At 42.2% G+C, this 18,874-nt stretch overlaps 1 protein-coding gene across 2 annotated transcripts in view; it reads left to right on the plus strand.

The window, feature by feature from the left end:
- The first annotated feature begins 10,148 nt into the window (after positions 1 to 10,148).
- Positions 10,149 to 18,874, plus strand: part of TOX3 (TOX high mobility group box family member 3) — a 106,321-nt gene continuing 97,595 nt past the window's right edge. Inside the window, exon 1 of one of the 2 annotated variants that reach the window (XM_010347856.3) lies at positions 10,149 to 10,649. In XM_010347856.3, coding sequence (XP_010346158.3) covers positions 10,563 to 10,649 — 87 coding nt within the window. In that variant the 5' untranslated portion in view covers positions 10,149 to 10,562. The remainder of the gene's footprint in view (positions 10,650 to 18,874) is intronic. The other variant, XM_039478632.2, reaches the window with a different exon arrangement.

Raw genomic sequence — 18,874 nt, forward strand, 5'->3', positions numbered from 1 at the left:
GTTTCTTTTTAAAAGCAAGAAAACCCTTCTTAGAAGCCCTCTTGTACTCTTTTCAACATCTTATCGACCAGAAATGCATCAGAGACTATGACTACAGCAATCATTGGCAGTGAAAATAGGGTTATCATGAAGGATCCTCCCTGGATAAATATGGTACCAAGGAGAAGGAAGAACCTAAATAAAATAGAGGTAGGGTTAAGGGAAAAGGAGAGGGAATGAATTTGGAGTAGGTAACAAACAGTGCCTCTGGTTTGTTTTACCAATGCTCCCTAGACAGGAATTCTGTGCAAAATGGTCATGGGATATTTTGACAAATGTGTTACTGAAATAGCAACACTTTCTTTAATGACACTCCTCTGATCTATCACTTTACTTAATATATACCAACAACAAGTACAAATTTGGATTTTCATAACCCTGCATAACTTAAACTTTTTGTATGCATTATGTCTTTAGCTATAGAGAATGATTTTACAGAATGAGAAACTGAGGCTCAGAGACTTGAAATTATTTGCTTGAGAACACACAATGTTTGTCCTAGCATGGTGAATAAAATGACCAGGAGGCACATGTCAGTAGTGATGGGTTAGATTGGATTAGAGCAATAAATTAGCAAAATTGTAGGAATCTAGGTGAGATTATGAGGACCTTGAATGTCAGAGGAAGGAGTTTGAAATTGATTAAACGTATAATAAAGTCTTAATCTGAGGCATGATCTGATGAAACAATATATCAGAAAGATTGATCAAACACTGGTTTCTAAAAGCAGTTAATGAGTGGCTTAACCAAATAGCAGACAGAGGCCAGACTTAATCTGAGAGTCATTCATTTTCCTCCAACCAAAATTTATTGAACCTATACTATGTGGGAGGTCCTGTATTCAGCAGTAGGGTTAAGAGGATGTGGAAAACAGGTATGGTCACTTTCCTTGTATCAATTAAGGTCAGAAGGGTCTGTATTAATCAGGATAGGCTGGGCCAAGCTGCTGTAACAAATAGACACTGGATATCTTGTAGTGCAATACCATCAAGACATGTTTCTGCTTGTGGGAATTCTGAGGCATGAATTGTCTTCTTCCATCTGGCGCCTGTGTCTTCCAAGGCCACCATAGTAGGTCAAGAAAGATATAGAGGAAGCATACCAATTCTTAATTGCCTCAGCCTGGAGGTGGCACACATTACTTCTGCTCACAGTCTGTTGACCAGAACTGGCCACATCATTTTCCACCTAACATCAGGAAAAATTGGGAAATACATACTGGGGAACATTATGTATTTGGTGAGAATTAACTGTCTGTGCCACAAAATTTTATAATAAATACCTTAGGTAAAGGTCTGTCTCTTCTTTACTCACTTACAAAGTTGTACTATGCAAGGAGTAGTTATATAAACATCATTTTAATGACAACTTCTGCTTGAGGAGAAAAAGCATCATATTAACCTTGCTTTCAGACTGTGTATCTAAGGAGAAGATAAAGAATAACAAGTCCGTACTAAAGAAAGGTGACATTTTAATTTCTCTGCCCTGCAGTATTGTAGTGGAGAGACCTCACTTTGCATCACTTTGCTGATTTTGTGTCCTTAAGCAAGTCACAGAACCTCGGTGAGCCTCCTTCAGCTTAAGAAAGAGAATAATACTTATCTACCCCAGAGAGATGTCATGAGGATCAAAATTTAAAATATAGATCTTGCAAATGTCTACATGCCACCACCACTGACACACAGAAGAAACTAATTAAATCTTAAATGAGCCTTCTTTATATGGGTCAAAACAAATTTTAGATTAGAACTCACAGCTGTGTTGTTTCCATGCCATCCTATATCCTCTCGCATCGAATCTAACTCAGCTGCTTGAACTTCAAAACTTTATGATGTTTCACTTCCAAGTCTTTCTCCTCCCCATATAACTTCCCAGCATCTTATCTCACCAAATCTTACCCTCAAACACTCACTTACTCCTCCTGCTCAACAATTTTGCTTGCTGCTTGAAACTTTTGTTAGGTCTCTAAAATACTCTTTCCATGGCACTGACTGCATTATTGCAAAATAGGGGGCTCCTCCTTACTCCTTTCCAAACCAGTCCCTCCAGAAGGATCATGTCTTCTGAGCCACTGACCTGGGGCTTGGCCATCTGATTTGCGTTGCCCAGTGAAAAGTGAATGGGAATGATGTGAGCAGAAGCTTTGACAGCCGTAGCAGGTTTGCACTCTCTTTTGCCTCTCTTTCAAGAACCACATGCCCCAGATAGAAGCATCTTTTTCACCTTTGGTCCTGAGACGAAGATGTACAAATGAACAGCAGCTGATGGGTGATAGATAGGAACAGGGCTGAGAAATAGTCCTCTGTGCTGGTAACCCACTGAGATAGTAATGGTTATTTGTTACTGAAGCTTAATCTACCCAACAGATGGCTGACGCAACCCAAAATTCTCACCACACATAGAATCTTTTCTCTTTAATAACTGTGTTCAAAACCTTCCTCCACCAGGGTATTTTTTCATCCCTCTTGCCTCCCCAAAATGCCATGTACTTTCAAATACCTTCTCCAAGAAGGTTCCTCTGATTATCCTGATCGTAAATGATCCTTCTCTTTTCTAAGTAACACCCTACATATTACCTGTAACAATGCCTGTAAATAAATCTCTGTTGACTACACTAGCCTGAGAATGGTTTTCCTATGGCACTGATTACAATATTTCATTATTACACTACTTTCCTCATGTCTTGTCATGTTTAGTGTAAACAGGGATCATGCTTTTTCCATTTCTGGAAACATAGTACCATATAATTAGAAAGGCATAGTAAACATTTGTTGAAAAATAAATGACACGGGTTTCAGCTCTGGGTAAAATGGGGTAATCACACTCTACTCTCTTGCTGGCACTGAACACAGCTCTCTAACTTGGTGCTTAAGCACACAGGGGGAATTCAGTTGGTGATGGTTCCAGATTAAGAAGGCTTAGTCTTTCAGTTGAACAATAGTTGAAATGTGGTTTTGTACTGCAGAACAAGTTTTAGACTGGTGAGATGCAAAAACTTCTTTAAATCCTTTTCTCTGGGCCTGAGAATTGGCCAGTTCAGTTACACAAACATTAACCAGGACATTGGCTCTACAGTGGCTAAAATTTTGTTCTTGTTGTGGTAGGTATGTGAGAAACCAACCAGTGTTCCTAATTCTAATGAACTCTCCAGATTTATGGCTGCAGCATCCCCAGTAAGGGGTAGGGAGAGGCATATAATGAGCTACTCTCAGAAGATCAGAAAGAAAATGGAAGGTGAGGAGGTATGATCTAGAATGCTCAGGGTGGTGTTTACATGACAATCTCCATGCCTTATGAAACTGACTTTATTTCACAGTGAAAAAGATATTTTGAGCAACAGTAGAGAGTACTTCTTAAATAAATAGTTACTTCCTCCTGGGGAAAAATAAAACAATTAAAATGTAGTAGCACCGGGCAGACTGGTCAATAAACAAGCAACTTGGACGGAAAAGGAATCAAAATCAAACATGGATTTTACTCTAAGGTCTAGACTAATCCAGGACACTCATGGAATTTGTTGCGGGTGAATGAGGGAGGAGACCACATGGGGAAAGAGGCAATAGGCAGTAGGGGAGGCCAGCTTTAGAATCAGCCACACAAGTTAGGAGAGTGTCATTTTCAGTAGCCATCCTACCTCAAGACGTTCCAACCAAGTATCAGTTCTGAAGAATCTTCAAAACTTCATTACCATCTTCATTTTCTGCCTGCCCTGGGCTTCCGGGATGTGTGGGTTGGGATAACAGGTGGAAGGGAAAACAGCAAAACTATTTCATTGCACAACTCTAGGGGGCATCATCCACACTGCATTTATGTAGCAGAATGTAATTCTCCCTTTCCTCCCTGTGGCCTCAACATGGAGGAAATGTTTTTCCTGAAGCATTTCAAAAACCACCTTTCTATTTGATTTCCATTATATATTTAACTGTTCTTCAATTCCCAAAGAGCTAGTTCAAAATTTTTAAATCTTTTCCTTTCCTTCAACATGTTGTTGACACAGGTTAGAGAGAGTAGATGAAGCTGAATGATTTTACCTACTCTCCTTAAAAAGAAAATCTCTTGTGCTAACTAACCTCATTTTTTAAAACATGCATTTTAAAAAGTGCAAATCCTCTAATCTAACTTGTAAAACATTTAATATTTTGGATATATGGCTTTAATGACCATCCAGAAGTCACGGTGGCTGGACAATGGGAGCTGCCAGACTATTGTCCATTGGCCACAAAGCCATGAGGTGGCTCTTTTTCCCAGGGCAAGAGGTCAAGCTTCACAGCATTAATTTTGCTGAGTTTCTTTGTTATAAATAACAAACAAGGTCATTTATTTTCATTTTCTGGTTTCTAATTGCATGCATCTTCTCCCGAGGATGAACTCCATAAACAGGTGGCTGGAATGCTGGGGAGAAAACTTGAAACTGTTCCAGAAAAAGAGGGCATGTCCCACTCTGGCGAAACAGTTTGATGAGTTAGAGATTTAGTCACTGCAGGATACGCACCTGCACTATTACTCGAAAAGCAAACACTCATCTGTTTGGCACGCACAGATCTATGTAAATTAGGAGAGATTTTGCTGCGAGTTCTTGGCTGTTCTGTGATCAAATGCAATTGTTTCCCATTTCTTAAGGAACAGAATCTTTATTAGACTGAGTTCTTTCCTTGGTTATTTTTACAATGTTATTGTTCTATGGTGATTAAAAAATAACATGTCATATAAATTAAGCCTAGAAGCATGGATGCTTATTGAAGAAAGGATTGTCATGCAAGGTTCCAACTATGAGAGAGATTTATGTGCAATGGTATATAGACCTGTCATAGAAGGGTTTGGTTAATATCTGCCTAATGATTTTCTCTCCTTAATGCCTCTATAGCTGTCCCTTACTGAAGAATAAAATTATGGACTGACCCCCACCCATTTGCTAAGAATGTACTGGGTCTTCAGCTTTCATTGTTCAGCCGGTGGTCTTTGTGGACAACACCAGGGGCCCCTCCTGCTGAAGACTGTCTGGACTTCCTGATTTTCACTCCTGTATAAACCCCCTCCCCCATTACTACTTTTGTCTCTTTGGGGGGAAAAATCTTTTTCACTTAAGCAAAATAAAAACTACTCAGTATTTGTTTCTGGAGTGTAATTATAAACTTCATTGTACATTCTTCCTGGCTTTGATGCTTATCTTGAAAAGTTCAGTGAAAATAAATTGTTTTTATGAAAGCAGAGAAACTATTTGATAAACACGCTGTCTCTGAAAATTGTTCTTGCAACAGAGGTCATTCTTTCACTTTAAAAGAAATGGAATATATTTCAGAAAACAGGCAAGACAACAGTTTAGGATTTCTGTGAATACAGTTTTTTTTTTAAGGCAGAATGTAGATACACTGAAAATTGCACACCTCCTGATTGTGTTGAGTGTTTTGGTTTCTAAAATAGCTTTATTGAAGAGCTACTTAGGTCACAAGCAAATACGTGCTGCATTTCATATTTGTGGTAATGAATTCTCAGCTTAGTAGTTTTTTGCTACCAGGGTGTTGGAGGTTACTGTTCCATAATTACTATATATCTGTCAGCACCTATGTGTATATCTATTCTTAGTAAAGGTAATAGTCAACCGGCAAGATGATTAGTTTTCTAGAGCTCTTCTTGTGCCCGGTAATACGAGACCAATAGGACTAAAATTGTTCGTAGTAATATGACAACCTCATGTACACAACTGAATATAGATTTATTATCATGAAAGGAAAGTTTGCTGATTTTTATCCCATTTCCCCAGACTTCTGTATTTTTTGACCAAAGTAAAAATATCAAAATAGCTCACATTTCCAGACCAGAAGAGTTTAGATTCACCAAAAACTGAAACTAACAATGGCTATGCTTGGGATTTTTTTTTTTTTTCACACTGTAGTTCCTGTGTGGATCTCTCTATGGTGATTTGTTTTAGGTGTTACACTGGCAATGTGTCATCAGGTCCTCCAGGTCCTAATTCTTCCTGTATGCCACGTGTAGGTTAACTATTGTGAGAGTCTTCGTAGGTTCTGACTTGCTTTTATCTGCATGTGGTTTAGACTATGCATGCAAAGTGTTGATTTGCAGACACGAAACTCTCCTAAATTTCATGAGGATACATATACTAAGAATACAGGCTGGATAGGAATCTTATGCTTTATGACACAACACCCAGTTCAGATATAAAACGGAATATAAGATATTTTAGCAAGATAATACATTAGCTGTTACTATGGGAATAGTAATATGGCCTTGTTAATTTCCACTTGGAGTTACCGTTAATTTGGCTACATTACTTATTGCAAGGATCATAATATTTGGATAGGATTTTTCATCGCCAAAACTCAAGAGAGTTAAACTGTATATACTGTTTAATAGTATTCACATCTTATCTTAAGCAAGCAGAACACAGAGGGGTTAAATTACTTTCATAGATTCGTAAAAGTGGGGGTTTCAGTGAGGTTTTTGGTTATAAAACTCTGGCAGGTTTAATGAAGTCCTCATGGGGGCTTTCTTGCATAATTTGAAACCAGATAAAGTAGACAAAGTTTTCAGGTTCCATCAAGATGTAAGGTAGTTTTCCCACAATGTAAAGTTTGTGCATTTTCTCCCCATTTTTAAGAGATTCTTGGATGACATCAACTATTTATTTAGAAACATCAAGCTAGTAAGATGGATGGTTGTTATCCAAATCATCTCAAAACCCTAAAGGAATTTTCTTATGCCCAGAAGTTGTATTTTGGCTGCAAAATTGATTCTTCTGCTGCCCTTCTAAATCAATAACTGTTAGCATTGTTCAGCATAATTCAAAGCATATTTAAGATATGTTGTTGGAGAAGTTTCTTCAAATTCAAGGCTAATCCGGTATAAAGAAAACCTTTGTCTATGGCTTTCAGAAACAAGACTGCTGACAGACTGAAAATAGTGACACCCTTAAGATAACAAACACCATGACAGTTACAATTGCATTAAATTTTAAAAGCATCATTGTAAAGTTTTTAATGGATAGGCTTCAAAACCAGTGGAACCCTTAAAATTAGATGATAGCACAAAAACAAAGGAGAGAGAGTGTAATCAGATCAGTTCTAAAGGAAACTACATAGGATCCTAGTTTTAATGTATACAAAGTGTCTACAACAGCAGGGTGCAAAAGGCCCCACCCCACCCAAGATAGACTGTTCTAATTTACATTAGAGGCCCTGGATGCACTGTTCTCAAATCCTGCCTTAAGTTTCCCTACAAATAAATCACACTATTAAAGCATTCTAACTTTTTTCCTTTCTTCCTTCCTATGTTCTTTCTCAACTTTCTTTCTTTAATTGGTATTTGTTTCCTGCAAACAAACTATGTACAAAGCATGGTCTGAGGTTCTTGGGATCCAGCACTGCCTCATCCCTTGAGCCTTCTTATACAAATACCAAGGGGGCATAGAGGTTGGCATCCTTTACACTACATGTGAGTTTGTTTTTCATGTTGCTTCTCTCAACAGCAGCTAGTGGTGGTACCATGACAGTATCTTCAGGTGACTGGGATGGTTCAGGGCATATATATACACGTGTGCATGTGAGTACACGTGTGTCTTGTGTTCTAACAGTCCAATTCATAGTCTTTTTTGAGGACTTCCTAATGTGTCATGTTGAGAATTCTCTTTCTCATTCACAAGTGCCTAAAATCATGTCTGGGTACATGGCAGTTACTCAAAAAAATAAAAATAAAAATAAAAAATAAAAAAGCGCCGAATGCATGGAGATTGGGCAAAATGGTCAAATCAGCAGACTTCCCCAGAGCCCTTTTTCTGTTCTCGTAATTTTCTCATTCTGAATGTGTCAACATACACATCTTCAGCTCATCATCCAGTTTCTTCCCTTCCCCCACCATCATAATCTAGACTCAGATCTTGTGCTTACCTTACATTGTAAATCCAAATAACAAAATGCAAACTGATGAGTATTGTTCCCCTCTCAAAGGCATTTGCTTCCTAACAGGGAAGGGAAGTTTAAGGGAAAAAGACGTTTCCAAAACAATGGCCAGGAGTTAGGGATTGTCACTGAGCATTCTTAACTCCTGAGAGCCTCGGGGGTAAAGTTCTCGCTTTACTTTCTAGGCTTCACCGCCCAAAGCTGAATGCAGCACATCAGCCCACTGGCAACCCCGTTCCTGCAGCTAGTGGGTTTCCACTGCAAAGCATATTTATATTCGTGATCCTCGAGGTCTGATTACAACTTCAGGTTTAGTCTCTGTAACTTTGATTATACTTTTCTTTATCCTTTAATCAAGCTCAGATTGCTCCAGATGCAAAACAGAATGAGAAGAAGGTGAGGATTGTGAGTGTACAAAGAAAAACTTAGCTTTCCAGCCTTTTGGCTCCTTGTCAGAGCTATCTGTAAACATTTTTTTAAAAACAGTTCTTTTTTGGTATCCCACATCATCACATTGCTCCTCTCCTGTGGCCAGATCCTGCACTACACACCATTGTTAAATACTAATAGGAAACTTAAAAGATGTTCTCTTGCGAGACAACAGGTGGCCACTGCAACCTCCAACTCTGATTGGTGGAAAGGCCACATGCGCCCTGTGGCCCAGAGAAAGGGCCTCCACTTCTGCGTTTCAAGAACTTACTCAATGGGGTGTTGTCCTGATAATATCTCAGCTCACTGTCAATTTGTGCAACCTGCTGGGCCATTAGGGAGCGCCGCTGGGTCGTCCACGTTAAATGGAGACTAGGGAGACGAGACCAAAGCTTTGGGGGGGGGGGGGACGGGGGGGATCGGAGTCAACCCGGGGACAATGCGAGCAGTTGTTTCTCTCCTGAATGCACACTGCTCTCCCGTGCAGTCTCCAGACCCAACTTTTTGATAAGAGAAAATACACAAACTTTCACCTAACCGAAGTTTATTTTTTTTCTGCTCCGTTCCAGAAAGATAATATGGAGTGAAGGTACACACACAGGTGTCACAAGCCCGATCTACTTTGGAGAACAGAAGAAATGAAAACCCCTGTCGTGCTTGTCTGAAAAAGCTCAGGCCTGGGCCAGCAAGGTGTGACTGGGGGACGATGCTCTTCGCGAGTGTCATAGGAAGTATTTCAAAATGTCTCCATGCTGGTTAGAGTAGCTCGCAGATAACTAAACTGGGGAGGGCGCAGATCTCATGGCCTCTCCACAACGTTCCCGTCTAGTATAAAGCCCCTTCCCTTCCCCAAGGCTGAAGGCCAAACTCAAATTAACTCAAAGCAATAAAGCCGATGAGAAAAAATAAAATAAAATAAAATAAAAAGATGGAGCTTAAGAAAGAGAAAGGAAGAAAGGGGGTCGATGAGTGCAGAGTGGGGAAGTTAATCAGCCAGAACCTTTTAGGAAAATAGGGACATTTTCTCTCCAAGAGCAGTGAATGATCCGCCTAGATCCAGTTACTCAAATGCCTTTCGAATAGAAACAAGAGCAAAGAGAATACGAAGAGAACCGACAGGAGGCTTCACCTGGAAAGCTTCAAGTCCGCCTACCTGTAAAAGGTCAGGCCTCAATATCCCTTCTGGGAAATCCCACAGGTGAACTTGGGGTCCCAGCTCCCGGCTACCGGGAGACACTCGTGCGGGTGGGCGTCTGGGTTAGGTGTGTCCACGCAGGGAACATTCGAGGGGCAAGGCGGGGTTGAGGAGAGGGGCCCGGGGACAGGCACCCACGAGGAAGGAAGGGGGGCGTGGGGAGGAAAGCGACAGGAAGGGAGCAGACGGCGTGGGGATGCCGGGGCCCGGGGAAGCGGTGGTCGGGCAGGAGGAGGGTGGGACACGCGGGACGCAGGGCCGGCGTCCGCTTCGGCCGAGGAAAGGAGGGGAGAGAGGAGCGCTCCGAGGCAGCGGGGACAAAGAGGACCGGAGCGGGAAGGGGGGCGAGGTGGGGAGAAGAGGGGCCCCGGAGAGGGGGCGGCCGCCGCGCGGGTGATGGGGCCGGCGGGGCGGGGTGGGCGCGCCCGGAGGCGGTCCGGGCCGAGGAGCGCACCGGCGGGGCGGGCGGCGCGCCAGCTGCCCGCGGTGGGAGGGGCGGAGCGGCGGCGGCGCGGGGAGGGGACCGGCGGCGGAGGCAGGAGGGGGAGAAGGAGGGGAGGGGCCGGGCCCCTTGTCTCCGCCGCTCGTCTCCTCAGTCCGCCCGGGGAGGAGGAGGAGGAGCGGGGCCAGCTGCCGCCGCCTTCGCCGCCGTCCCAGCCTCGCCCAGCGCACCTGAACTCTCCGCGCCGCCCCGGGCCCCCGCGTCGCGCCCTGCGCCCCCGGCGCCCGGCCCGCTCGCAGCGCTGCCTCGGTGCCCCGGCGGGGCGCGTCCTCCGGGCCGCCTCCCGCTCTCCCGCGGCTCGCGTGGCCGCGCCTTTGTGTGCGGCGGCAGCGGCTCCCGGGCTCCGGTCGCGGCGCCGCTCCGGCCGCGAGTCCCGCGCGCCGCCCCCAGGCGCCCCCGACGGTGGATCTAGCGGCGGCGAGGAGGCGGGTCCCGGCCCCGGCGAACCCCAGCCTCGGCCCCCAGCCCCGGGCCCGGCTCCGGCATGGATGTGAGGTTCTACCCCGCGGCGGCCGGGGACCCTGCCAGCCTGGACTTCGCACAGTGCCTGGGGTACTACGGCTACAGCAAGGTGACCGGGCTGGGCCGGGCCGGGCCGGGGGGCGGCGGGGCAGGGGCCGCCTCCCCATCCCCGGCGAGCCCCGCGCTCGGGCTCACCGCCTGCTGCACTTTTCTTTCGCCTCTTTCCTCCCCTGTCTACTCCTTTGCCTTTGCGCCTTCGTCTCTGGTCCAACTCTCTCCGATTCTCTTTCAGCCCCATCCCACCCCGCTTTTTGTCCCCCAGCCGGCGCTCCCCTCGGCCCCTCCGCCCCCTCCCACCTCCCAGCCAGACTCTCCTTTACTGCCCCAAAGAAGCGAAGAGCAGCCCGAGAACTGACCGAGGGGCTCGCGTGTGATTCTTTGTTGCTGTTAGTAAACACGATCGCAGCCCCCCTGGAGTGAATGGGGGACAAGGCAGGGGTCCCTGATCTGGTCCGACGATCTTGCCCTACCCCACCCCCAGTCTTTCTTACCTCCCCCACCCACTCGCGAGCCGGCCTCCGTGCCGCCTAAGGACGGAAAGGAACAAACTTTTGAGTATGCCTTGGACAGGGAAGTAGGGGGAAGTGGTGGGACCCCGCAGGTGGCCTGTGCTGCCCTTTCGCTAGGGCGCTTGGGACCTCGGAACCGGGGTCCCTGGCCCTCCATGCTTAGCGCAAGTGGCTTCTTTCCTCTCATTATTTTTTTTTTGGGGGGGTTTAAATTTTGCTTTTCGGGGAGATCGGGATTAGAAACCTCCACACCACACCCTGGGGTCACCCCACCTTCTCCACCTTCCCCTGCACCAACTTCTGGGACCCAGCGTTCCAGGTGGTGAGGTGGACCTCAGAAGGGAAGCGGGCGCCGCTTGGAGCAGAGAGGCGGGCGGGAGTCGCAGGCAGCGAGAACTCCCCCCCACCCCTCGGCGTCCTCTGTCCTTCATGAAACCCCCAGCGCCGAATTTGCCGAAGACATCACCCTGAGGGTGAGATTCAGAGAAACAGCCGGGCTCAAGAAGGCCTGTGCCTTTTCAACGTGGTTTCTTTCCCTGCTCCTCCCTTCTCCCTCCCTTTTTCTTTCAAATCGTAGTTTGTTTATGATTGCTTGGGTAACAGGAGGAAGTAAGGAGCCTGCTGAAAGAAAGGTGCTAAACAAAACTAATGAATAAATAACAGGAAGAAGAGGAATTGCATCTAGAGTGAGGAACAGTTTGCTGTGCCCCGTGGCTGATGAAGGCTCGTGTTCCTTTCGATTTGTTTATACTCCTTTCCCAACTCCAGTGCTGAAGTTTGTAAGAGACCATTAGGGTCTCTCTTGCTCGCCCTCCCGTGTCATCATCGACCAGCTCCGCGTCTGGCACAGAGGGGCCTCCCAGCAAGTATAGATCGAGGGGACTTTATCCCGTGTGATTTAACCCTTTGGTGGTTGGAGCGTTCCTGCTCTCCTAATTCCAAGGGCTATGCTAAGCATTTAAAGAGAAGGCAGAAAAGGCCGATCGCTGGAGCCAGAGTTAAGGATTAGTTTGTGGCCTCTGATTTTGGATTTACTCAGGTTATTAAATGCTTTAAAAAGTCCCCCATGTATGCTCAGTCAGGGACTTAGGCAGCCTAATTAAGTATGTAGTGTTTCTGAGAATCCACCTAATTGTTCCAGTGGGATATTATTTATCTCCTTACAACTTAGCATGTGGATGCAAGTCTTATATAAACTGGGCATGCCCTTATTTTTGGAAGCCATTACCTTGCCTAATGTAACTCCTTCTTTCTCTGATTTAAGATCGGCAACACTCGAATGACACCAAAATAGAAACCTATTGTACAAATGCAGTCACTGCAATGCGTGGCAAATCTCTGTTCACTGGAATCCCAAGGGTACTTCAAGGGACCAGAGGAAATTGGGGGTGTTTTGTGTGTGTCTCTTTTTATTTTCTGAGAAAGGCTATTTTGAGTCTGTTTAAGCTCAGAACATTTATTTCAGGGAGGGTATATAAAGCTTGGAAACAGACATTATTTATTGAGGTGCTTGTTCAGCTTCAGGAGTGTGGATGCAAGTTGGTTTACCGCTGTGTTTTCTTAATGCAGCTATTTGCCTGAAATAACTTGCTTTCTTGGTAATTTAGCAATCTGATCATCATCAGTGCTCTGTGTACCCAAGTTATGAAAGTTAGACACAGCGCTTAATATCGGGAGGAATCAAATTATACTTATTCTAAGGGATGTTTGCATTTACTTCCTTACAGGTAAAAATATAACTGTCTTTAAACTGAGCCACAATACTATATTTTGCTACCTTAATTTCAGAAGTGAAAAAAATTTTATTTCCCATAACTTTTTTCTTAATACAGAGAATATAGTAGAGGAGGAAGTATTAACTTTATGGGTATAAAGCAGCAAGTGCTAATTAAAGGTTTATAGCATTTTGTTTCACAGCTAATTTGTGTGTCTGAAGTGGTGGTGTTCAATATAGGTTTATATTGAAAATGCAAAAACTAGCACATAAAGACATGCATTTATTTTATTTGAAAATACCTAAATTATTAAGTCACCTCTAAAGATTTAACTTTTGATGACATGTATTATCTTTCTGGATGGGAAATGATGGATTTCAAAGAAAGTATGTTTCTGCCCTCTCTTGTTTTAGTGACCATCTGGGAAACTTTAGAAGAAACACAGAACTCTCTAGGCTTAACAAGAGAAAGTTAGAGCTTATCTTTAAATTTATTTACAAACCGTGAATAATAGGGTTTCATTCATTTCTGTCTTTAACAAATGACCAGAGTCCTTTGTATAAATTATATGCGTGTGTATTATCTTTACATTCTGTGAGTATATGGATCCTTTACAAAAGTCAGTGCTCATGAAAGTGTACTGTGTCTATGGAGAACAGATGAAAGAGTTTTCTGGGTTGAAAAGTCGTTGCAAGTAGGAGAATAACTTCAAATAAAATATAGCCAGGATCATTAAAATCAGTTAATAATTCATGAACCAGCCACTGATGTATAAACTTAAAGTCATGTCTGTTTCCTAAGGGCTAATTTCCATTTTAATTTCAAGTAGAAAGTTGACTGAACATTTATTTTTCTGGTGTGGCTAACAAATTAAACCCTGTATGTTTAGAAAAAAAAAACTCATTATGTTTCTCAAGTGAATTGGTGACTCTTTGACTATATATTTGTAATTTTTCGTTCCTGGGTTCATTTTGTCTTTTTACCCATAAGACAATAATACACAGAATATCAATTCACAAATATAGTTTCAGTATCCCTAATCTGAAAATCTGAAATCCAGCATACTCCAAAATCCAAAACGTTTATGAGCACTGATGTGACAAAGAAAATGCTCATTGGAACATTTTGGATTTCAGATTTTTGGATGAGGGATGCTGAACTGGTAAGTATAATGCAAATATTCCAAAATCCAAAGAACCCCTAAATCTGAAACTTCTAGTCCTAAGCATTTCAGATAAGGGATTCTCAACCTGTAACTCTCAGAATTCTGCCATCCCAAAATAAGACACTGTATTTAATGTGGATGTGAGGTGAATTCATAAAGTAGGTTATTAATGAATTTGGACTAAACTCTAGTTACTAGCTTTTTCCGCATATTTTTAGGGCTTTTTCTTTTGAATTATGGCTGCTGACTCCTCACTTTTGCATAGATTGGTTCTACGTTGTTTTTATTCTATCAGTCTCAGACTTTGATTTCTAATTATTATGTATATTATTTATTGATCGCTCTGCTTAATTAAGACATTCTTATATTATTGCTTTGACTCTAACTCATTGGGCTTCTGCCTTGGCTAGCTTGAAGGGCAAAAGAAACTGAATGATGTTCTGTCATTTGTCCACCTTCTTGAGGATCATGCTTCAAACTCAGAACATATCGAGAGGGTAATTTGATTGAGGCTCTTCTTAGATTGAGAGATTCCTATATCCTATCATGACAGGTCTTCTTGTAAGATATTGAAGGCTCATTGTAAAAAAGAAGTAACGTTTTTCTAAGAATCTTAGATGAGGGATCATAAACTCAATTGTCTCTAGAAACAGCAAGTTAGCCTACATGCAGATAGGGTTTGTGTCCAAGTGGAGAACACACCCCATTTAAAGGGGTAGCCTTGGTCCACATCAGTAGATTGTTTCCATGCCAACATTTGGGCCCAATGTCTCCACATTTCACAATTCTTTGGTCAAGAGAAGGATAATCTGGATTTTTATGTGAATTATCATGAATTTTAAATGTTGGAATCAATTAAAAAATAATTAAAAATCATTATTTGGGACCCTTAAAACATGCTTGTGTGCTGGTTCTTACACTTCTTGTTGTAAATTCATATGTAGATGAGGATCCAAACATAATTTTTTAATAATACATTTATGGTTTATCTGCAACTATGTGGACAACTCTACTCCCATGTCCAACTGTGTAGACAGTTGAATAGAATGGAGTAGAACTGGGTGAAGAAATTTGTGACACCTGTTAAGAAGACTAGACCTACCACAGAATGGTTGGCTTCAGATTGGTACTCAGGGCCTTTTTAGAACCTTGGCAGCTCTAAGCACTATTGATCTGAGCTCCGTGCCACGCCCCATCAAACATTAAAATGTATCCACATCCTGCATTTAATCTAATATGATATACCATATCTGAATTGATATGGATCAGTTGACTTACGTTTACATTTTGTAAACATTTACTTTCACATCTATTAGTTGTAATTTTGTAGTTTTCTGGTGTTGTGTGGCCAGTTTATTTTTTTCTCACATTTTAAACATTGTTGTGGGCCCGTACGAAGTTTGCAGTTCTAAGTGTGTGGTCTAGTGATTAATGGATAAAACAGTCCTGCTGTTCCTAACTAGAGGTCCACTAACATTTCTGGGCTTTTGATGAAGACCCTGTGCTCAGTAGGGACTAGCATATAGTTAGCCAAAGAAGATGGATTTTAGTCATTTTAAATGAAGTCAGTAAATGTACGTGGTCACAGTTTTCAAAGTATGTGTTGATATTTCAAGGAATCTCTGCTTCATGTCACAAACTCAGCTAGATGTGAATCCACTTGAAGATTTGTTTAATCTGCAGAGTATTTAAAAAAAAAAAAACTTTGGTTATCTGTATCTAAAAAGCTTTGCACATAAACCTGGATTCCGGCTTTTCTTTAGAAATTTGGCAACACTGAACTGATAGCCTTGTATGGCAACATCTGCTAGGTGTCCTTCAGATGGGCCTGTACCTCACAGTTCATCATGGTCTGCTTCACAACTTGTCTCATATTCAGACCTTTTTAATCCTCTCAAGTCCTGGGAGGCTTCAAGTTTAAAGACTTTGATTAAGAAGAGAAGAAATTAAAGGAGAAACAAATGATACTCAATCCCAGTAAGGTTATTGTTACTAGACAAATTGCAGACCAAGTGCACCTCATGCTATGAGGGTAGTAGCTGAGATGGCAAAAAATAATTTGTGATCATTTTGTAGAGCAGTGTCTCTCAAGCTTTACCATGCACAAGAACCACCTGGGAGCTTGTTATAACACAACTTTTGTACTTTACCCTTAGAGATTCTGATTCATGGGCCCAGGGCTGGGATCCCAGGCAATGCCAAAGTTTTGGGTCTGTAGGCTCCACTTTGAGTAGCACATGATGCAGAGGACCTTCTATGGTAAGGTCAAGAGTTTGCTCTGTCTAAGTTGATCAATTAGAGTGTTTTGGGCTGCAGATAACAGAAAACTCAACAAACGGCAGCATAAACCATAAAAGACACTTGTTTACCTTCAAAGAAGGCTTTAGGTTGTAAGTGCCAGGCTGTTTTGGATGGTTCAATTATGTTTTTAAGAGCCCTTCTTTGGTTTTCTTTTTATTCTGCTCTGTTCGGAGGTTTAGCAGTCTTGCCATGGTCACAAGTTGACTGCTATAGCTCTGAGCATCACATCTTCACACGAAAACACATAAAATGAGAAGCAAGGTGATGGTGGTGAGAGTGGTAGAAAAAGAGTATTTTCTCTTCCTGTACATCTCTTAGCAAGAAGGAAAAGCTTTTCCAATAGACCCTCTCTTTTATCTTATTGGTCAGAAATGGGTTGCATACCAACCCTAGGCCACTCACTGGCAAAGAGGAAGATTACTGTGATCTGTTTATACCAATCCAATATCATCCCTTGAGGCTGGGCATTGCCACATGAGCATAATTAATTAATATTATGTCCTGTTAGCAAGGAAGAAGGCTGTTGGAAAGACAGCCAACAGTGTCTGCAACTGAGTGCATTTAAGAATATATATTTGTCTTAAAAATACATACAGTTTTGAGACAGGTTCTTGGTGCGTCACCCAGGTTTGAGTGCAGTGACCATGGCTTACTGCACCCTTGATTTGTGGGCCCATGAGAAGGTTGCAGTTCTAAGTGTGTGGTCTGTAGTGATTAATGGATAAAACGGTTCTGCTTCCTCTAGTTAGAGATCCACAAGCTCTTCATTTGACCATTCCAGATGCTGGGCTGTTGATGAAGACCCAGTGCTCAGTAGAGTATAGTTTGCCAAAGAAAATTAATTTTAGTCATTTTAAATGAAGTCAATGAATGTATGTGGTCACAGTTTTCAAAGTATGCTTCAGTTTTCAAAGTATGAGACCTCCTGAGTAGCTGGGACCACAGGTGTGTGTCGTCATGCTTGGCTAACTTTTTCATTTTATTTTTTTGCAGAGATAGGGTCTTGCTATTTTGCCAGGACTGGTCTCGAACTCCTGGCCTCCAGTGATGCTCCCGCCTTTGACCTCCCAAAGTGCTGAGATTACAGGTGTGAGCTACTGTGCTGGCCTGAAAAACTTTGAGTGTACCAGTGGCTTGGTTAGAGTTGTACTTTGTGAAGATGGATCTGACATTTTTAGTAGATTGGTGTAGGCCCTGGCAAGAGTAGGAGAGACCGAGTAGGATGCCATCACCCCATTGAGGTAAGGTATGGGAAGGATTTTGATAAAGGAGGTGTGAATTGGATGCAGAAGAACAGAAAGTACTCAACAGAACCTCCTGAATTGGGAAGGCAGAAAGAGGAAGCAGAAATGACTGAGGGTGTTTGAATTTGGGGCATGAATGAATGGTAAGACCTTGAGTGAAAGCAGAGTGGACAGAGGAGAAGCTGGTTTTGAGGAAACCAGACCAAGCTCATTTTGGATATTCAGTGGTATATTCTCCAGAGTCATGCACTGGAACTCAAGACAGAGTTCAGGGCTGAACAATCAACACTGGAGTCTTTATGTTTGTGGTAAAGCAATGGAAATGAATTTGAGTCCTTCAGAAGGAAGGAGACAAGAAAAGCAAGGACAACATCCCTGGGCCTGAGGGTTGGCTGATGTTGCCAGTTCAGCTTCCCTGTCAGTGAGGCAGTAATTTAGGAAGTAACGTGAAACTCGGAGAATTTGGGAATCCTACTGCACCATTACAACAATGCCATAAAAAAGGAATGTGTATTTATGTGTGTGTTTGCATGATGAAACATCCTTTCTCTCTTAATAGTCATTTGGAAGGAAACATTCTTAAATGGTTATTAAGGGGGGATGATGTAAAATTTGCAATAACATAATTTAAAACCTTATTAGCCATTTATGGATGAAAACTTTTTTTTTTTTGGTTAAGAGGTACAATTTCAAATTGGATTTTATGAAGTGTTAATGGTGTCATAACTATCTTAGAGAATTTGTTTTGAGTATAGTTAATGAGAAAGGAAAGGATTTTTGTTAAGGATGCTTACAGATTCAAATATATTTTGAAGGTGGATTTAATGCTCTAAAAAAAAAAACCCCTGTTTATAAGGAGTAGAGGCTTTTATTTAAGGTCTGCATGAGCTTCTCACAGGTTTAATCATCTCCCTTTGAGGTAGATCGTTTTATTTTCTTTGTTTCCTAGGTTTGTATCCTTAATCTCTTCCTCAGGGAGGCCATGTTCTCTTAAATATGTTCCATGCTTGCGTAAAACACTCTAGCCCCTGGAAAATGGCCCTTCTTGTATGATTAACATTCTATCTTTAATCTTAATTCAATTTTGCTTTGTTTATAAAAGAAGAGTTTGAAGATAGACAAATAGGCTAATATGAAGACACATTTGAGCTTTTACTCTAAATACATATTTGAATGATGCAGGCTTATTCGTTTGGGGGAGTGAGGTTTTAAGCTGGGTCCTTTTCCAAATGTTGCAGATTTAATGTAGCTTTATCTACATTGACTAAATTGTTTATGCCGAAGAATTATGTCAAAGATGGTGATGAGAGTGAGTTTTAAAATTCAATTTATTTTAAATG

Source organism: Saimiri boliviensis, chromosome 1, assembly GCF_048565385.1.
Source record: "Saimiri boliviensis isolate mSaiBol1 chromosome 1, mSaiBol1.pri, whole genome shotgun sequence".
Lineage (NCBI taxonomy): Eukaryota > Metazoa > Chordata > Mammalia > Primates > Cebidae > Saimiri > Saimiri boliviensis.